Source organism: Paramisgurnus dabryanus, chromosome 17, assembly GCF_030506205.2.
Source record: "Paramisgurnus dabryanus chromosome 17, PD_genome_1.1, whole genome shotgun sequence".
Classification (NCBI taxonomy): Eukaryota; Metazoa; Chordata; class Actinopteri; order Cypriniformes; family Cobitidae; genus Paramisgurnus; species Paramisgurnus dabryanus.
In genome coordinates, this window is record NC_133353.1 from 17,181,733 (window position 1) to 17,201,546 (window position 19,814).

Sequence of the window (19,814 nt, forward strand, 5' to 3'; positions counted from 1 at the left end):
TGTTTGTAGCCTCTGTTTTTAATGGCCTTGCAATGGGTTCTCCCTTTTTAGACTTTGGAAACACCACTTTGTAGACTGGTTTCCCTGTTGCAGTTGTTGCTTGTTCTCGACCAGTGTTCTCATTATGGTGTAGAACTGCAAGATACAATCTGCGGGAAAAAAGTTAGCCCGTCAATCACAGGTTCACTATAAAATACATTTAAAATACTGTTTATATATATATTACCTGCACAACATTCCCATGTAAGGGAATACTACTGTCAGAATCCTGCCGGATCCTGTTGGTATTTTAGTCTAGTTTAGCATGGCAGGGTTCTGACAGTACATATGTTCTATGTGGGAAGTGTGTGGTTGTAGTATTGGTTTATTTCGACCACGCATTTCCCGGGTCTCGTCACTTTTTCCCCGATCCCTTACTCGTGATTATTTTCAGCTGTATGTAATTTACTTTCTCCCTATTTAAGAGTCCTTGTGTTTGTTGTCCAGTGCACGTTCGTCTTGTTTTATGCCTTGTCCCATGCTTGTTTTCTGCCCTGTTGGTTCCAGTAAGTTTATGTATATTTTAGTCTTGATCTGTTTTTGTGTTGGAAAAGTTCAATGTTAGTATTGTTAGTTTAGTGTCAGTTTCGTGTAGTACTGTTGCCCTTGTCTTGTTTTGCCCCCTCGTGGGTTTTGTTTTCCTGTTTTTCCCCTGTTTTTGTAATAAATTCCCTTTTTTGTACGTCCGCATCTGGGTTCGTGTTTTGTGTTCCCCGATTCCTGACAGAACGAACGTGCCAGAAAAGAACCCAGCGGACATGTACACCGGTACTCGCCTGGCGAGACGGGGAAAGGGTTGCCGCCCCGCATACGAGTCGGGTTACGAGTCTTATGACCCGCTCGTATGCGGACCCGTGGCCAACGTCAGGTGGAACCCGACCCGAACCGCCGAACCCCATCGACTCCCGCCCATCCGGGAGGGAAGGACCGTCGGGATGTGGGGGTTCGGCGACCCTGAACTCTCTCCTCTGGCTCCAGAGAGCCGCTCCCCGCCTCCGTCCCTTCGAGGGAAGCGTGAGAGGAGGATCTCCTGGGAGTCTTCGTCTGGGGGGTCCTCCTCCGACTTAAGAGCACCACCACATCCTCTATCTGCTCCGCGACCTCGAAGGAAGAACAGGAGGAAGGGGGATCCGACCCAGCCGCCAGAGCGTCTAGAGCGCCCAGAGCCGTCGACGCAGCCGCCAGAGCGTCTAGAGCGCCCAGAGCCGTCGACGCAGCCGCCAGAGCGTCTAGAGCGCCCAGAGCCGTCGACGCAGCCGCCAGAGCGTCTAGAGCGCCCAGAGCCGTCGACGCAGCCGCCAGAGCGTCTAGAGCGCCCAGAGCCGTCGACGCAGCCGCCAGAGCGTCTAGAGCGCCCAGAGCCGTCGACGCAGCCGCCAGAGCGTCCAGAGCGCCCAGAGCCGTCGACGCAGCCGCCAGAGCGTCCAGAGCGCCCAGAGCCGTCGACGCAGCCGCCAGAGCGTCCAGAGCGCCCAGAGCCGTCGACGCAGCCGCTACAGCGTCCAGAGCGCCCAGAGCCGTCGACGCAGCCGCTAGAGCGTCCAGAACGTCCAGAGGCTTCGACGCAGACGCCAGCGCAGCCCCAGCCATGTGCGCCGCCAGCGCAGTCCCAGCCTTGTGCGCAGCCAGCGCAACCCCAGCCTTGTGCGCAGCCAGCGCAACCCCAGCCTTGTGCGCAGCCAGCGCAACCCCAGCCTTGTGCGCAGCCAGCGCAACCCCAGCCGTGGGCGCAGCCAGCGCAACCCCAGCCGTGGGCGCAGCCAGCGCAACCCCAGCCGTGGGCGCAGCCAGCGCAACCCCAGCCGTGGGCGCAGTCAGCGCCACCCCAGCCAGACTTTGCCATTTTTGGCCATGGTCATCCCGGGACTCTCCCGAAGTCCACCCAGACTCTTTCCCCACCCTCCCACCCTGGACCACCCCCTATGAACTTTTGTGTTCCCCCACCCCCCCTCCCTTGTTTATTATTTTTATTGTCCCATCCCAATCCAGTCATTGTTATGTCTTGTTTGCCCCTAATGTTATTTGTTATGTTTTCATGGTTCATGTCATGTTTGCAGTCCGTCTTGTCCCGTGTTTAGTGTTCCCCCTTCGAAGGCGTCTAGTAGCCGCCTTTTGGAGGGGGGCGTACTGTCAGAATCCTGCCGGATCCTGTTGGTATTTTAGTCTAGTTTAGCATGGCAGGGTTCTGACAGTACATATGTTCTATGTGGGAAGTGTGTGGTTGTAGTATTGGTTTATTTCGACCACGCATTTCCCGGGTCTCGTCACTTTTTCCCCGATCCCTTACTCGTGATTATTTTCAGCTGTATGTAATTTACTTTCTCCCTATTTAAGAGTCCTTGTGTTTGTTGTCCAGTGCACGTTCGTCTTGTTTTATGCCTTGTCCCATGCTTGTTTTCTGCCCTGTTGGTTCCAGTAAGTTTATGTATATTTTAGTCTTGATCTGTTTTTGTGTTGGAAAAGTTCAATGTTAGTATTGTTAGTTTAGTGTCAGTTTCGTGTAGTACTGTTGCCCTTGTCTTGTTTTGCCCCCTCGTGGGTTTTGTTTTCCTGTTTTTCCCCTGTTTTTGTAATAAATTCCCTTTTTTGTACGTCCGCATCTGGGTTCGTGTTTTGTGTTCCCCGATTCCTGACAACTACATTTTTGGGTGTAAACCTCAAAATTAAGCTGTGGAAAGCCTCCAGCGATGATGTCTGAAAGTGGTGACTTAACTTTTCCACATCTTTAAGGACCCTCTTGTTGCAGAGAATCTTCTCTACTTTGTGGAGTGCCAGCGATGCTACATTGTCATTACAAATAAATAATGTAACTTACATGTATACGCTGAATTAACAAATGCATTCTATAAAAAAAATAAATCAAAGGTATAGTATGGCATAACAATACATTTCTTGTATTTGATTAAAATCAATGAAAAACATATTTAAATACCTGGATTAAACCATTTCTTTGGATTCTTGGACACACGGTCAGGATGGGCACACTTTGGGAAGATGGGGTTCTTGTGTACATGCACATTCTGAATGTGATTCAGAATTGATGTCCACTTAGCCAATTTCTCTGGTCCTGTTGTAGAAGTTATGGCACTCCAGTATACATGGTTCCTTATGCTACGAAGCCACTTCTTCAGAACTTCACACTCTTTGTTTTTGGAAAGTTGCTCAGGCTTCTTTGACAGACCTGATTAAATGACATAAATGATTACTGAAAAAGTTTGACTACTAACTAAACTTCGTTCTGTATTTAAAAAAAAACAATTACCTTTTTCAAAATGCCACAAATCGTAAAACTGTATTATGTTGCGTTCTCTCAAATATTTTTGTATCTGAGGGTGACGGTCAGTCACAATGTAGTCGACTGTTAAGCCACTGGACTCCAGATGATCAAGACATCTCTTTAGACCTTCTTTCTCCATATGGTAACTCCCGCCGACTTCATTGCTCTGGGTATACAAGACAGTAACATCCGTCATTATAGAGAGAAATTGTAAACTTGTGTAAAATGGAAAACAAGTTGTTACAGGTTTTTTCTTTAAAGCTGACCCACCTGAACAAGTTGTGTGTCCAAAATGGTGTTGCTCTCGGTGTGCATCAACGTGTAACTACCATATTTCGCTGAATGTCCTAAAATGAAACACAAGGTTAGATTTTACAATTAGATCAGACAACCAATAATCTGATTGTATCAGTTTTCAAGCCATGTCTTCATTTTCTTATAAAAATGTGAGAAATATGTTACCGGGTGAGTCTGCACGCATATCTCCGGCGAGGCCAATCTTTCCACTCTGTCTAAACTTCTGGAAAAGGTTTTGTTGTTCACTTTTCCATTTGTGGATTATGGCAGGCTCCAGGAAGCTCCTGCAATGTCTCCGGAAGGTTTCGTACGTAAAAATTTGTAATTGCATCCCCTTGCAAATCTATGAGAAAAGTTGACGTATTATATAAAGATCATTAATAAAAATTGTGCGGTACTAAAAACGCTTCATGTGTACCTTTTGTACTTGGATGAATGATCCTCCGGTAAAATAAGTGGCTGCAGACAACTGAAGGTTTCCGACCGGCATGCTACCAACAGTGGGCTGGCTCTCCCATTGCCTTTGGTAACTACACTTGGGGCAAAGCTGGTGGAATGCCACATATGTACCCATCCGGCGTAAACTCACGTCACACTTGTTTTTACAAATCGGGCATGTGGCAAACAGCTCACGCAGACAGGTTTCAAACACAATGAACTTGTTATCACCATAGATTGTCCTCTGCACAAACCTAAAGGCAAAAAAATAATAATTACTTTTTTTAAATGAAACAACATGTTTTAGTACCTAATTAATCTTATGTGTATATTACTTACGAAATTTCAGATTCCTCAGATATTGTAGAGTCACCAGGATTAAAGGTTGAGTCATGAGGTTCTCTCACTGACCCTTCTTCTTCTTCTTCCTCCTCCTCCTCTTCTTCCTCCAACTCCAGTCTAGGTCTTTTAAGTGGTCGAAATCCAGTAGGCTTTACAGGTGTAGATGAAAATGGTAGATCATAAAGAGCTGTAGTGGTTTCTGTGCCAACACTTTCTAAAGAAACTGTTGCTTGTGATCCTGGAAACAGAAGAACGTATATTTTCATACAAGCATACATACAAAACCTATTTTTATGCAATTTTTAAAGTTAAAACTCTAATACTAGAACAAAATTAACATACCTTTGCTCCTACTGTGTGTTTCTTTCAGTGTACCAGTAGATAGCTGTGTGCCAACAGATATCTGTGTCAGTTCTGTCTGTGTTCCTACTGACTTTGTGTTTGGAGGTTCAGTCTGACATTCCACCTCCACAAACAAAGTGTTTGGTAACTCAATCTGTTGTGATGTACTCTAAAAGAAAAGGACAATATAAAGTAAATGTTCAACCAAAATAGAAGAACATAAAAGTATCTCACCACATTGAAAAGATTTCTATCTTTTCAATGTGGTGAGATACTTTTATGTTCTTCTATTTTGTAAACACTATATATACCTTAAACATCCCAATGAGACATTACAGTCAAATGCCATCATATTTACACGTCTTTTATCATTAATCCAATTCATAAAAACGTCGACAGACAATATCATTTTTATACTCATGCAAGCACGCATATAACAAAACTGGGCTCACACGGTAAACAATGAAAAACTTCAACATGCATTAGCCTACGTGCTAGCGCGACATACTGTTAAGACAATACCGTTTACATACCATCATATTTACCCGTCTTTTATCAGTAATCTAATTCATAAAACAGACGACATACTATACAATTGTTATACTCATGTAAGCACGTATTTTACCAAACTGGTCTCACACGGTAAACAATGTAAAACTTCAACATGCGATAGCCTACGTGCTAGCGCGACATACTGTAAATAAACACATAACTTCATAATCATACTTACAGGTTGTGGTTCTGAGATGCTTGTTGGTCCAAATAAAGTTGGTAATGAACCCTCTTTCATGTTCAAACGTTTTAAAAATCCCGCTTTGAACTCACCGAGATTGGAAAAACAATCGTCTGCAAAATGACGGGAACACAACCAAAGGGGTTTGTTGTACTGCTGTGGTATCGTGTTAAAAATGAATTTTAACCACTGATTCTTCTGGTCTTCATTTTTTGGCAGTGAAAATAAAGCAAACTTGCCTTTACAGCTAAAAACACACTGTCTCCTCGACATGATGTTATCACACCAACTAGGAAGTGTCTGTGAGCCTGGGGGCAGGGTTTTCGTTTCTCCCGGGCAAGGCTGTAGGCGGAGATTAGTATCTCATGTGACGTGGATAAGTTCGTGTGACGTGGATAATATCAGGAAGAAGACTCACTCCCTATAACGACTCGTTTCAGCGATTCAGAGTCGACTCCCTACTTTAGAAGCCAATAACTTTATTAATCGTGCACTTTTTGGTTCAACTACTTTACATGTTGTTTAAATTGATGGATAGCTACATGACACACTGCAATAAAGGTAAGTTTCGATTTTGGATCTGTGTGGCTCTTTAACGAAAAGATGCTTGCAATCATTCAAATGACATGATGCATGACTGTATTGAAGCAGGATTCCTGTTAATAAAAATGCCCTAAAATTAACAAGGTTATTTACCTAAATTCAAGACCAACATTGTTCAGACCAGCTTAAACATGTTATGAGTGTTTTCATTGTTTGTTTGTTTTTTGTTTGTGTTTTTTTACTAAAAGGCCAAACAAGAGGAGAGACCAAAAGATAAAAACAACATTTACATTTTCTTTCTGAAAGAGATAATAACATGTTTTAAGACGGAGTGAAGAGAGGGTGGGAATGAAAAGAAACAGACCATGAGGGTGGATGTTCTCATTATTTAACCCAATCAGCACATCATACTTCCCTGGATCCAGCTGCAGTACAAATGCGTAGAATATCAACAAGAGTTCATTTCACTAATTAATTGATACCATAAAATATCCATTTAAAGAATTAATTTTTTAAAGCCTTTTTATTAAACTGGCACTGCCCTTCCAGAGGTTCGATGGCTGAAAGGAATCAACAACATGCCTTGCCCACATGTTTTTTAGAAAGTAATGTCAGACTTGATAATGCATTGCTAAGTTTTATTCACCCTTCTACCCCAACAGAGGATTGATTTACACACAGAGAGCAATTAATTAAACAACAACAAAAAAAGAAAAGCATGTGCAATATTTAGATGTATATGAATGGGTTGCATCATCTAACTTGCCTTACTTTCAACACTTTCCCCAAGTCATGGCATTTAACATCCCATGTAAATACTTTGTGTGGGTCGATTTACATGCAGAGTATGCCACCTTTTATCTGGCCCATATAACATACATACAAAATGCACCATTTGTCTAGAGAGGACAATCAATGGACAGCTCGGACAGGAGGAGCTGTTGCAGCACCCAGTTTAGGGAGAACATGTACAAAAGTTGGATAGTACATCTGTGTTTTACTTTTATCATTTGTGTTTATTTTTTACATCTTGATTATGTGCATAAACAAAGAACATATTTCATATGGCATGTAATTCATTGTTTCATGTATTTGTCCAATAATTAAAATGAGAAAAGTTGAGTCTTCATGTATGTGTGTTTTAAGGTACTACAGCTTTTTATGGCCTAAATTCAAATCAAAATTACCTTTTTGTCTTGGTCCAAGTTTGCCTTAGCAGACAGGGAAACATCCAGAAACAACATTTTGCATTAGGCAGGTCTTGTCATTTAGTTAAATAGCTTCACATATGTGTTAGGCCATTTTTATTTACATGAATCCTGTAAACAACAATATGCACTCCCAATCGCTTGTTCCAACGCGGAGCGAACCCATGAATAAGCATGAAAGCCCCGCCCATTGGGACAGTTTTTCACGGGGACCGAATTTCCCACAACACACCTGTTATCAGTTGCTTTACTTAATGCACCTGCAAGATTTTTGAAAAACGCCAATAAAACCTCAGAGGAAGTTGCTTTACTTGCTCAGAGAACACGGGCTACTTGGCTGGATTGGACGGTTTCTACCGAGAAAAATGGATCGATTATACCGCCAATGGGTAAGTCAGATTTACGAGCTTTCTTAAAATAGTAAAACGAGAATAAAAGTAGCATTGTGGTTCTTAGCTAATCAAAATGTATGCCGTACATGGTCAGGTTCGATTGTATTTTTAATATATCTGTATTACTGCATTGTTATAGTCAAGCGTTATGTGCTAGCTCCAACCCTAAACAAACATAGCTGAACTGAACCATCTAATCATACATAAGCCAAGAGAGGTCGTGTAGGCCTAAGTGACTATTTTTATTTTTGCTTGCTTCTTCTCACATGACTTCGACTTCATTTTCTCAAGATCTCGAAGTTGTATTTTTGGGATGTGATTAAAGCTTCCGTGTACTCGATGCAATGTGTTTTGTTTGTAAACCGTTAAAGCATGGATGAAATGGATTTGTCAATTGACAATTTGATATTGGTGGATTTCGGGACCATCTGTAAAGTAACTCTATAATATACACGTTTCTACTTTTAACAGCATTTAAATAAAATGACAGGTCAACCCACCCGTGTTTATGTGGTTGTCCGCTGCACAATTTTTAGATTTTTAACAGTTTATTTAAAAAAAAATCTTTTTCTATCTTCAATAGTATTTGTTACTTGAGATGGTCCCTTAATTCACAAACATCAATCCTTCAACTTTAAGTCAATAGGCTTTATGCCCAGCTGCACTACTTCCTGAACTTCAGCCAGCTCCTTGTTTCCGGTCTTCCATTATTGGCCAAACTGATTAATCCAGGTGTGTCTGGTTGTTGTTGTGACTACTGAGGTCAGGCACACCTAAATTAATCAGTTTGTCCAATAATGGCAGACAGGAAACAAGGAGCTGGCTGAAGTTCAGGAAGTAGGACAGCTGGGCATAAAGCCTATTAGCTACACGTGTGGTAATGGCGAAGACCCCAACTCATGCATCAGCAGTCCACTTCAAAATACACTAAATATTATGGATAGGAAGTTACATTATAACATTTGGATTATCATGTCGGGGAAAATGCGAAAACAACTTTTTACCTCGATTACCAGAAAATTCTGACCACAAGAAAACAAGCAAGCAAAATAGGTGAATGGCCTCTCTCGGCTTCCATATAATCAAGGTTCCCTTTCAGTCGGTCACTACGACGTCACGTCGTGACCGACGAATTGGGAACTCGCTTAGAGAGACCAATCTGCTTCGTATACTACTAAAACGCCAATGAACTTGGCATTGAGATATTTGCATAATGCTGGCGCCGCCCCGCCAGGTGCCTTTATAAGCAGCAGGTGCAAATAGGGAAATTAGCTTTTTCGCTTCGAAAGCCGGCTTATCTGCTACTGAGAAGCTACTCTCTGCTCTTCTGGGAACGGTTGCTGAAGTTGATTGACAAGCAGTACTAACACAGCGGACGCTCGCAGTATTCCACGGCTCTGCATCTTTTTTGTTTTGAGTTTAGTGTGTGCGTTGCCTTCCCTGTGCACATCATCAGCTGAGCACCTAAAGAGTGATTTCCCTAAAAGAGTGATACGTGAGAGCTCTGTGTCTTTTTAAAGGCAGCCACTCTCTCGTATATGCGGAGATCAGCGTCCTTTTCAGGATAGCTTTTCGCCCGTGCGATCTTGGATGCGAGAAGTATAGGGTTCCAGTGACGGTCACGAGCACTGTCTTCGTGCTCAGGCATCGAGCACTCCGGGGCTGCGTTCGTGGAGAGTTTCTGTTCTCTCTGTGAGAGCATAACCCTCTTGGATTGCGGAGACGACTGTCGTTTCTATGGGAACGCTGTCCGCGCCTTTGCAGTGCTGACGCCGCCATGGTGCGGCTGTCAAGCGCTCGCAGGGCGCCCTTCGCGTCACTACGCTGAGTAGGACGGAGGATGCGTCCTCCACCTACCGGCCTTCTCATCCTCAGCCGGTTGAGGCTCCGGTGGAGACTGCAGAGTCGTGTTCTACGATGTCTGCCGAATCCATTGGACCTCCTTCTGGTCCCGTCACTTCTACAGCATCAGAGGGGTGTCCATTTTTCCTCCGAGGCAGAGTCGTTCCGGAGATGGCGGCCGTGCCCGCTCGAGCGGCGGAGACGGTAGAGTTGGAAAGGTTAACCCCTCTCCGCCCGAACCGTCCCGCCCACATGATTGGTACTTCGGAGCTGCTCGGGCCTCTCGGTCCTCTCCTCCTGTGCCTTTCTTTCCCGACGGCACGAAGAGCTGACGTGATTTGCGGCCGTCCGGCCGTTCAGCTTTCACCCCTCACCTCCCTCACCAACGGAGCCGCTAAGGGCGGGGACCCCTTCAGTGGAGCGGGATGCGTTCCTGGAGGGACCACCCAACCCTTCCCTCCCGTGTTTGTAGACAGTCGTCCGGTTACGGGCGCTGTCCGTCAGGCATGCGGAGAGGCGGCTTCAGCCCTGCACGCAATAACGTTGCTACAGGTTCACCAAGGATTTACGAGGGAGGCCGCGACCTTCAGTCGTGCGATGTCCACCACAGTGGTTCAAGATCGCCACCTTTGGCTGTGTCTGGCTGACATGACGGACGCAGGCGAGAACAACTTCTTGAATGCTCCTGCCTCACAGACCGGCCTCTTCGGCGAGGCCGTGGAGTCGTACAGCTCTGCTGCGCAGACTGAGGCGATCTCCTAGGTCATGCCCCGGCGAAGGAAAGCTGCCCTTGGTCCACCACGCCGGCTCCTCAGTCTGCCTCTCACCGTCGGCGTCCTGCGGCGACCACCTCCGTTCCCCTCCTCGGACCCCATCTCGGCAGCGCAGGGGAACCGGTCGTCAGCAGCTCGCCCCGCCCGCTTAGCCGCTTCCCGTGAAATTCGGGAGTTTAAGTGGCCAGTGAAGGGCGACCCGGATTGGCAGAGGATTAGTTCACACCAGCTCCCCTACCTCTCCTCTATCGCCAGCGGGTGACCTGAGGAGTCCGAGCTCTCCGCTGAGGAGACCGGACCACCAGCACCCTCATCGGAGTCTGCGCTCTCCGTAGAGGAGACCAGATGACCGTTACCCTCAGCGGGCTCAGGTCAGTGTCACACACACATACTGTAGATGTTTATGCTGTCACAGCAGACGCACCGGCAGTCCCACCTGTCTCGCTTCGCTGCTCCACCGCGGGTACTTCGGTAGTGTCGTTATTTCTCCTCGTACGGTGCCTGGGTGCTTGGCTTCAGTTCCCAGCCCGTTTCGTTGGGTTTTACGCACGATCCGCCTCGGTTACGAATCCGGCACTCCCCAAAATTCGGGCTTTCGTTTCACTGTGGTGAAAGCGTCCGATGCACATGTACTGCGTGCAAAAGTCGATATCCTGTTGGCGAAGGATGTTCGAGCCGGTCCCTCTTACCGAGATGATGATGATAGGGTTTTTCCAGCCTTAATCTCATAGTACCCAAAATACGCGGTGGGTTACGATCGATTTGATTTACGCACCGGCTCTACGAAAGTGTTCTGCTTTATCTACGTCGACTTATAATAGCCCGTTCTTGGCAGACGTGCGCGAACACAGAGAGTTAATGCTTCGGCATCTCGCTCGTTTAAGTCTTCAGGTCGACTGGGAAAGAGCAACTTTGCCCCGTGCAGAGGATCCTTTTTCTCAGTATGGAAATAAGACTCGATCGACTAATTGGCGTGTTTTACAAGAGCGCGCAACCAGTCAGTTCTGACTTGCCTCGGTTTAATTCGAGGGAAGTACGCGGTCCCTCTGAAACAATTTCAGAAGCTCCTGGACATATGACGGCATGCTGCGGCTGTGACACCGCCCGAGCTGCTTCATATGAGACCGCTTCAGCGTTGGCTTACGATCGAGTCTCGAGGAGAGCGTGGCACACCGGCATACACCGTGTAAACATTACACCTGCGTGTCATTTTAATTTTTCCCCGTGGTAGACCCGGCATTTCCGATAGAAGATATGCCCCTGAGGGGTCTCCTGGCATTCTCTAGCATGCAATGCCCTCAGCACGGGATGATCAGCCACGTATGACGGGCTTGCAGTCTCAGGGGTGTGCACCCGATAACTTTGCGACTGTTGCATTATTTACCGTTAAGGCGGTTTTGCGCTCTCGTCACCTGTCGCATCTCGCTCGTCATCTCCTCCTTTGGAGTCAGAAGCATCTGAGGTCCCTTCGTGCCATTTTCTTCCCGGGTCGCTCAATACAGCGGCAGACGCGCTTCCCGAGCTGCGCCCCCGGCGAATGGCGACTCCACCCCCAGACGGTCCAGCTAATTTGGAGGAAGTTCGGTTGTGCGTAGATAGATCTGTTTGCGTCGCCGGACGATACCCACTGTCGCCTATTTTATTCACTAGCCGAGGGCAGCCTCGGCGTGGATGCGTTGGCACACAGCTGGCCGCGGGGGGTGCGTAAATACGCATTCCTTCCAGTGAGCTTTATTGCGCAGACACTGTGCAAAGTCAGGCAGGACGAGGAGAGCCTTTTATTAAGGATGGGGCACATTGGCACTCGCGCCCGACCTGTGCGATCTCCATGTATGGTCGTTGAGCGCGCGCAAGGTTTAGGTGATTTATCGCAAGCGGTATCTAACACCATCGACGCGGTTCGAGCACCATCCACAAGACGGGCTTACGCGCTTAATGAAACCTTTTTCGTCACCCGGTGCTCTTCGCAAACGCGAGGAGCCCAGAGAATGCCCATTAACATTGTGCTTTTATATCTTTAACATAGGTTAGATGGTAGGCTGTCCCTCCGCCATTAAAGTTGATATCGCCGCTATTTCTGCTTATCACTCACTTATCAACGGCAGATCAGTTGGCCAGCATGATTTAATTATTACATTTTAAGAGGCGCTCGCAGGCTAAACCCCTCGCGCCCTCCCTCTTTCCGCCTGAGACCTGTCCATGGTGCTGAAGCCTTCAGGTCTCCCTTTTGAGCCTTTGCAGTCTACGAGTCTGATGTTTTTATCAATGAAAACTCTGACCCTGATAGCATTGGCCTCCATGAAGAGAGTAGGGGATTTACATGCATTCTCTGTTGACGATTCGTGCTTTAGTTTGGTCCTGCTGTCTCACTGAGACCCAGACCAGGCTACGTGCCCAAAGTTCCCACCACTCCCTTCAGAGATAAGGTGGTGAGCTTGCAAGCGCTGCCCCCGGAGGACGCAGACCCAACCATGGCTTTGTTGTGCCCCGTACGCGCACTGCGACTCTACGTGGATCGCACGCAAAGCCTCAGGACCTCAGACCAGCTCTTTGTTTGTTATGGTGGCCAGCAGAAAGGGAAAGCTGTCACTAAGCAGAGGATGTTTCATTGGATAGTTGATTCTATCGCCCTGGCTTATAATCTTCAGGGTATTCCTTGCCCCTTTAATTTGAGAGCGCACTCCACACGGAGTGTCGCCTCATCTTGGGCTCTCGCTCGTGGTTCCTCGCTAACAGACATCTGCAGAGCTGCTGGTTGGGCGACACCTAATACGTTCATTAGATTCTACAGTGTTCGTATCGAGCCTGTATCCTCTCGTGTTCTTTCCTCACCAGGGAGGGCACGGAGAGCAGACTCGCAGGTCGGCTTGCAGCCTCCAACTGAGGCTCCTAATTGAGTTTCAGTATGGAAGGCCATCAGAGCAAAAATGCGTAATGGTTTGAATTGCTCTTCCTCCGATGCCTTGGCAGCCTTTGTTGCGGAGCATTGGCTGTCAGCCTCTCACTAGCTGTATTCTTACGAACCTACGTGTTTGGCTTGGGCTCCACATTGTGTCCCAATGGGTTCCTTTGTGAGTATTATTCCGTGGGGTTAATCCTACCAGCCCACGTTTCCCTTAGCAGAGCACTGCTTTGCTTACACAGCCACGGCTGTCATTTTTACCTCAACTACGGTTGACTTTCGCCCACCAATAGCCCTTAACGGGGCGGTGGCTTCCGCAGCGTCCCTATACCGCTCAGATAGGGCGCTTCCCAGTCGCTGGCACTACTGTGGGGTTAAAGGAACATCTAGTGCCCGGCCTTCTGCCTTAAAACCTAATTCTCCTTCTCCTTAAGTGGAACCGGAGGGCTTTACGCAGACACTGGAAGAGGTCAGCCCTAAGTGGCGTTTTGGTAGGGATTCCCAATTCGTCGGTCACGACGTGACGTCGTAGTGACCGACTGAAAGGGAACGTCTCGGTTACGGATTTAACCCTCGTTCCCTGAAGGAGGGAACGGAGACGTCACGTCCCGTCGCCACAGGGCTGCTCCCTGCTGTTTATCGACCGGTCACTTTCTCCCGGCTTTCTCAGCGAAAAGAAGCTAATTTCCCTATTTGCACCTGCTGCTTATAAAGGCACCTAGCGGGGCGGCGCCAGCATTATGCAAATATCTCAATGCCAAGTTCATTGGCGTTTTAGTAGTATACGAAGCAGATTGGTCTCTCTAAGCGAGTTCCCAATTCGTCGGTCACGACGTGACGTCTCCGTTCCCTCCTTCAGGGAACGAGGGTTACATCCGTAACCGAGACGTTTCATAGGCATACCAGAAACGTAAAGGGAGGTGTTTAAGGCAAGCTGTAGTTTGGACACCCATGTTTTAGGTCAGGGTTCCTCAAATCCAGTTTTGGAGTGCTGGTGTCCAATGCAGGTAAACTCCAACACTGATCAAAATTGAAGACCTTTTATTATGTTGCCTTACATTGTTTGGTCAGGTAAGGGGTAACTCAACAGGGCAAGATTTGATGAACCCTGCTTTATGTATTATTTGAAGGGGTGTTATAAATTTTTATATTCCATGTTTACCTGTTTTTGTTTCATGTGTAAACAAAGTACTTTATATAATAAATCCTGATTCTCATTTTTTTCATCTCTTAAAAGGAAGAACTACATCATCACATTTTGGAACGACTACTTGAAAGAGTCACACATGCTCTTCAGCAACCCCAACTTGATATTGACTACTTGGATTTTGTATGTAGGCAGGATGTTGTATTTCTTGATGCTGTGGCTCAGCATCTTCATGTGTCTCAGGATGTGACCGAACGACTAACTGATCTCTGCAATGCTATTCAAAATCACAGACATGCACATATGACACATCCCATAGTTCAGGTGGAAAGACAAACTACAAGTGGCTGTCCAAGGGTTGTAATACCTATGGAGCACATTGGTTATCTACTGGAGATTGGGCTTCCTGTTAAAACAATTTCTGAATTGCTAGGAGTTTCCCGAGCTACACTCTTTAGAAGGATGGCAGAAAACAACCTAACTGTAAGAGGACTGTATTCTACATGTACTGATGAGGAACTTGATCAGCTTGTTTCACAACTCAAGGAGAGGATGCCGCATGCAGGTTACAGAATGGTAAAAGGAGCACTGAAAGCACAAGGACATCGGGTGCAGTGGAACAGAGAAAAGCAGCAATGCACCGTGTAGATAGTCTTGGAATTCTATCAAGAATGACTCAGTTAGGATGTGTCATCAGGCGAACATACTCTGTTCCTTGCCCAAAGTATTTGGTACATATTGACACAAACCATACGCTGATCAGGTACCGTAATCTCAATATTTGACTTCAATTAAAAAAATTGCATGTTATATTTAGTGTATGTAATAGTGTGTGTGTATGTATGTGTGTATTATATATGCATATACACATGTGTATGTATAATTTTCAACATGATTGAAGTTTGTTTTTATATAACTTCAAAAACTGTTTAACAGCATGCCTTTTTCTTCAGGTACAATATTGTGACCTTTGGAGGAATTGATGGCTTTTCACGTAAGGTGAGAAACGCAATCAAATCACATTACTTTAAGACTGTGCACATCTAAAACATTTCGTAGCCCTTCTTTACACCAGAGGTTGTTCCTATAGTGTCATATACTGATGCAGCATCAAAAGGATGCTAGGACAAGGAACCAAATGTTCAAATGACATATGTGGCTTATACAGTACTTTAAAGATATTAGCTTCGTAGTCTTACTGGATAGAGTACACAGAAAAGCATCCCACTTTATCCAGTGGAGTGGTGGGTATTTTGTATTTGTAAGCCACAACAACCTTCTTTCAGGCTGATTATTTAAGGTTCAGAATGCTTATATTATGAGTTTAGCATCATGGTACCGTCAATGATTCTGCAAAATCAGTTTGTAGAATATAACTGTAAACGGTAATCTACAACCAAAGTTTTTGGTTATTATAAATTGAATGTTTTATTTAAAGACACCTTTTCTGGTTTATGCCTTTAAGCTACAGTTACTTAATTAACTAACTGGTAGAACATTTACTTTGTGTTCAGATACTGTAGTTGGTTTGAAAAAAACATAGATGCTTAAAGTCTTTGTTTTTTTAAAGATCATGTACCTGAGAGCTGCAGACAACAACCGATCTGACACAACCATGTCTTTCTTCAGTCAGGCTGTTGAGGAATTTGGATACCCACTGAAGTAAAATTAATTTGTATTCTTCACAAGATTCTACTTAAAATATTAAGATATACTATTAAATAAAAACATTTTTTTTTATATGTTATGATTTGACATAATACTATAGAAAATAACACATTTTATTAATTATAAAAATTGCAGTTTATATTTATGCAAATTTCTGTTGCATTATTATATAGAGTTCGAGCTGACCAGGGAGGAGAGAATGTTGGGGTAGCTTGTCTGATGTTTACTGTGCGTGGGCCAGAGAGTAACTGCTTTATAGCTGGCAAAAGTGTCCACAATCAGAGGTGATTGTTTTATTTATATGTTTTCTGACACTATACAGTTTGTCACTATTTGACTTGTAATGCAATTTTGTAATTTCTCTTTCTTTAAAGAATAGAGCGGCTCTGGCGTGATCTCTGGATGGGCGTCACCAGCTTGTTCTATCAAATTTTGCACACGCTAGAGGATGAAGACATGCTGGATCTGACCAGCACTCTTCACTTGTTTTGCTGCCATTATGTATTTCTGCCCAGACTGCAAGAAAACCTTGATGTGTTTCGTGAGGCATGGGACAATCATCCACTGAGAACTGAGCAAAACCTTACACCAAACCAGTTGTGGGAGGTGGGGCAGATGGAACATCCTATTGCCAATCCAGAGGTATTGTAGCAATTAAACTTCAAACATAATTTTTGTATTGTAATTTTAACAAAATTAACTTTCTTGTTCTATCTCTTTGAAAAAATAACCTCTTATGTTTTTGTTAGGAGATAAACATTCCTTAAATTGACTGGGAGGACAGTGGTTATATTGAAGACACACACACTGTGGTAACTGTCCCACAGTTTGACTGCCCTCTAACATCTGAACAAATGGAGCAGTTAAGGGAACATATTAATCCCTTACAGCCCTCTGACTCCAATGGCGTTGACATTTATCTTAACACAGTTCAGTATGTGCAAAATTTGCTTACGGAAAGGTAGATCATCTGCTTTTCAACCCTGCTGCTTTTTACCAGTAAATGTCTTTAAATCAGTAATCAAGAGTTGTTGAATGAGCATTTATTGTCATGACACGATACACGGGGAAGACGAGGAAAACCCAAACGCAGACTTAAATAAACAATACTTTAATAAACATGAACATACGGAACAAAAACACCCACGAGGGGGTAAAACATAACAATGACAGGTACAAGAACTACACTGACTAACATCAACACTGAAAACCCTAAACTACATAAACTTACACAAGATCAGGAACAGGAATAAACACTAGGAACTGGGAAGGAACAGAGAATAATACCAACGCACGGAGGACAGGACAGAAGGGAATTAAATAGGGAATTCTAAACAACAAACACCTGAAGCTAATCAAACATAAGGGAGCGGGAAACAATTCACGAACCCTGAGAGAAACGTGGACCGCGGAAGGGCCTGTCACACAACTCTCTCAGGGCAGACATGTACTGTCACAACCTAATCTCTCAAACTCGGATAAGACAAGAAATGGAGAGACCAGGTCGTGACATTTATTGAACAATCACAAAAGTAGTTATAGCAGGACGGCATTCGTCAAACTTTTATGACCCCCTCCCCCACCCGGTGACAGTTGCTGTCTGACAGGTCGTGTTTTATGACCCCTTGACAGATGGTGTTTTATGACCCCATGACAGATGGTGTTTTGACAGGTTGTGTTTTATGACCCTTAACAGATGGTTTTATGACAGTTTGTGTTTTATGACTCCTTAACAGATGGGGCTCTATTTTAACGATCTGAAACGCAAGTGCGAAGCGCAACGCGCAAGTGAGTTTGTGGGCGGATCTTGGGCGCTGTTGCTATTTTCCCGGCGTGAGAAATAACTCTTGCGCCGGGCGCAAATCAATAAGAGGTTGGTCTGAAGTAGGTTCATTATTCATAGGTGTGGTTTGGGCGTAACGTCAAATAAACCAATCAGAACGCTAGCCAACATTCCCTTTAAACGCAAGGGCGCAAGTTCCATGGCGGGTTGCTATTATTATGACGGATTTACCAGGCGCACGCCAGGAGCGGTTCACAGCCGAGGAGACCCACGTTCTTGTACGGGGGAATCCCACGCTTGCCAGCATAAATCGGGCACGCCGTGTAACGGGAGGTGGATCTGCCTCAGGACTTGACGCCAGCAGAGGACATCGCTGCGTCCACCCTCACCGCTGAAAGGGTTTGGGGGCTTTGAAATCGGACCCAAACGCAAGCAAGGTCCAACCCCAAAGTACACTTACAAATCAAGTTCATATACATTAAGGTTTCTTATGAAAACATTTTAACTATTATTTACATAAAATAAACGTAATACAGCCACACAACAAAGTTATGAAAATATTTTAATCGTTATTTGTATGAGAATAAATAAAAACTATCACCACAATGCTCACCACTATGATTCCCCTTATCTCGTGTATTAATATTTTTAAGTGTAACAATTTATGATTTGCAAAAATAACTGTTGCATCTGTGTAGATTAGATAAGCAAAGTGTATGCGCGTTGTGCACGCTATACATTATGGTCAAGCATGCGCCCTTAAATTAGCATAATGAACCACGCGCAACGCGCCACTGACTTTAGACTAGTTTTTTTTGGTTAGTAGCGCAATTGCTTTTTGAAACTGCAAAATAGCATAAGAGATGGTTTGCGCCGCAACACGCCTCCTTTTTGCGCTGAACCGCCCAGGGAGCGCAAGTTCATTCTCTAGTTTGCTGACGTGCATCTGTGGAGGGAAAAACCCCGCTGTGCGCCGGCGCAAAATACGAATGATACATGCGTCACTGACAAAGTCAATTGCGCTGGGTGCAAGATAGGGCCCATGGTGTTTTGACAGTTTGTGTTTTATGACTTCTTTGACAGCTCGTGTTTTATGACCCCTTTGACAGGGGGGCGGGGCCATCAATCAAAATCTGTACAAGTTGTCAACTTTAGACAGCGAGTGTTTTATCGTTTTATGACCGATCATTTAGTGGTTTGTTTTTTCCTGTGTATGTGTTTTATGTCAAGCGTATGCTGTTATGTTTAATGACGGCTCGTGTGTGACAGCTCGTGTTTCGACATTTGATGTCAGCTCTCACCCTTCCTCCCTCCTTTCTCACAAGACCTGCATTCTTTCACAGGGGTGCGTGTTGTAAAGCGATTAAAGATTTCTAAAACTCAATGTTGGTAAAACAATCCCCCATTACGGTGTCAAAAAAGTAAATGTTTATTTTAGATTTAGACAAATCATGAACAATGCTACGATTAAAACATTTGTTTGTAACATCACAAATTATTTAATGAAATATTCCGTATACGTGTATAGGTTAAGCAATGATCTGAGCCATAACCTTTGGAGCCGGCAATACTATAATCTTTAGACGAAAGTCTAAACTAAATACAATTTTAAACGATTCATGAGTTCCGTGAATCTTTTCACGACCTGCTCTATAGTTTCAAGCGTATTAAAGATCCGACGGTGCCTGACAAAGCGCCGGGTGAGTGTTCATATATGCCGTTTTAAATTAACCTTAATAAAATGTAATTCTGTCCACTATGGCAAAATATTGGGGTTTATTTTAGATTTAGGGGTTTCTTTAACCAAGGCTCTGATTAAGACATATGTATACGTGCACCGATTGTACCAGAGAACTTATAGCTGACGTTAATAAACTTTTTAAATGTTTTTAAGACGTCTTCACCTCATTTAGGGTTTTATTTTTAATTAAAGGCTTCTTAAAACATGTGTGATTATGTGTATACAAAGAGTCTTATATTGTCTGCTCTGACAAAAATAAAGTATTATTTTAGATTTAGGTCAATTGACTGCGTGTACCTTATAAATACAACTTGATAATACGTTTGTTTTGTCAAGAGACTTTTTTA

General features: G+C 44.6%; 2 protein-coding genes across 2 annotated transcripts; one reads left to right on the plus strand and one right to left on the minus strand.

The window, feature by feature from the left end:
- Positions 1–903: 903 nt before the first annotated feature.
- Positions 904–6,070, minus strand: LOC135778280 (uncharacterized). The gene is made up of 10 exons (XM_065288738.2): positions 5,466–6,070; positions 4,736–4,904; positions 4,391–4,631; positions 4,032–4,305; positions 3,779–3,956; positions 3,587–3,663; positions 3,302–3,482; positions 2,972–3,220; positions 2,632–2,819; positions 904–1,140 (listed from the first exon to the last, which is right to left on the minus strand). The coding sequence occupies exons 1-10, from the start codon at positions 5,739–5,741 to the stop codon at positions 904–906; spliced, it is 2,070 nt and encodes a 689-aa protein (XP_065144810.2). The 5' UTR covers positions 5,742–6,070.
- Positions 6,071–14,737: 8,667 nt separating this feature from the next.
- LOC135778390 (uncharacterized) lies at positions 14,738–17,522 on the plus strand. The gene is made up of 6 exons (XM_073812484.1): positions 14,738–14,851; positions 15,212–15,274; positions 15,846–15,937; positions 16,117–16,227; positions 16,318–16,585; positions 16,693–17,522. Exons 1-6 carry the CDS (start codon positions 14,738–14,740, stop codon positions 16,708–16,710), a joined length of 666 nt encoding a protein of 221 aa, XP_073668585.1. The 3' UTR covers positions 16,711–17,522.
- The last annotated feature ends 2,292 nt before the right edge of the window (positions 17,523–19,814 follow it).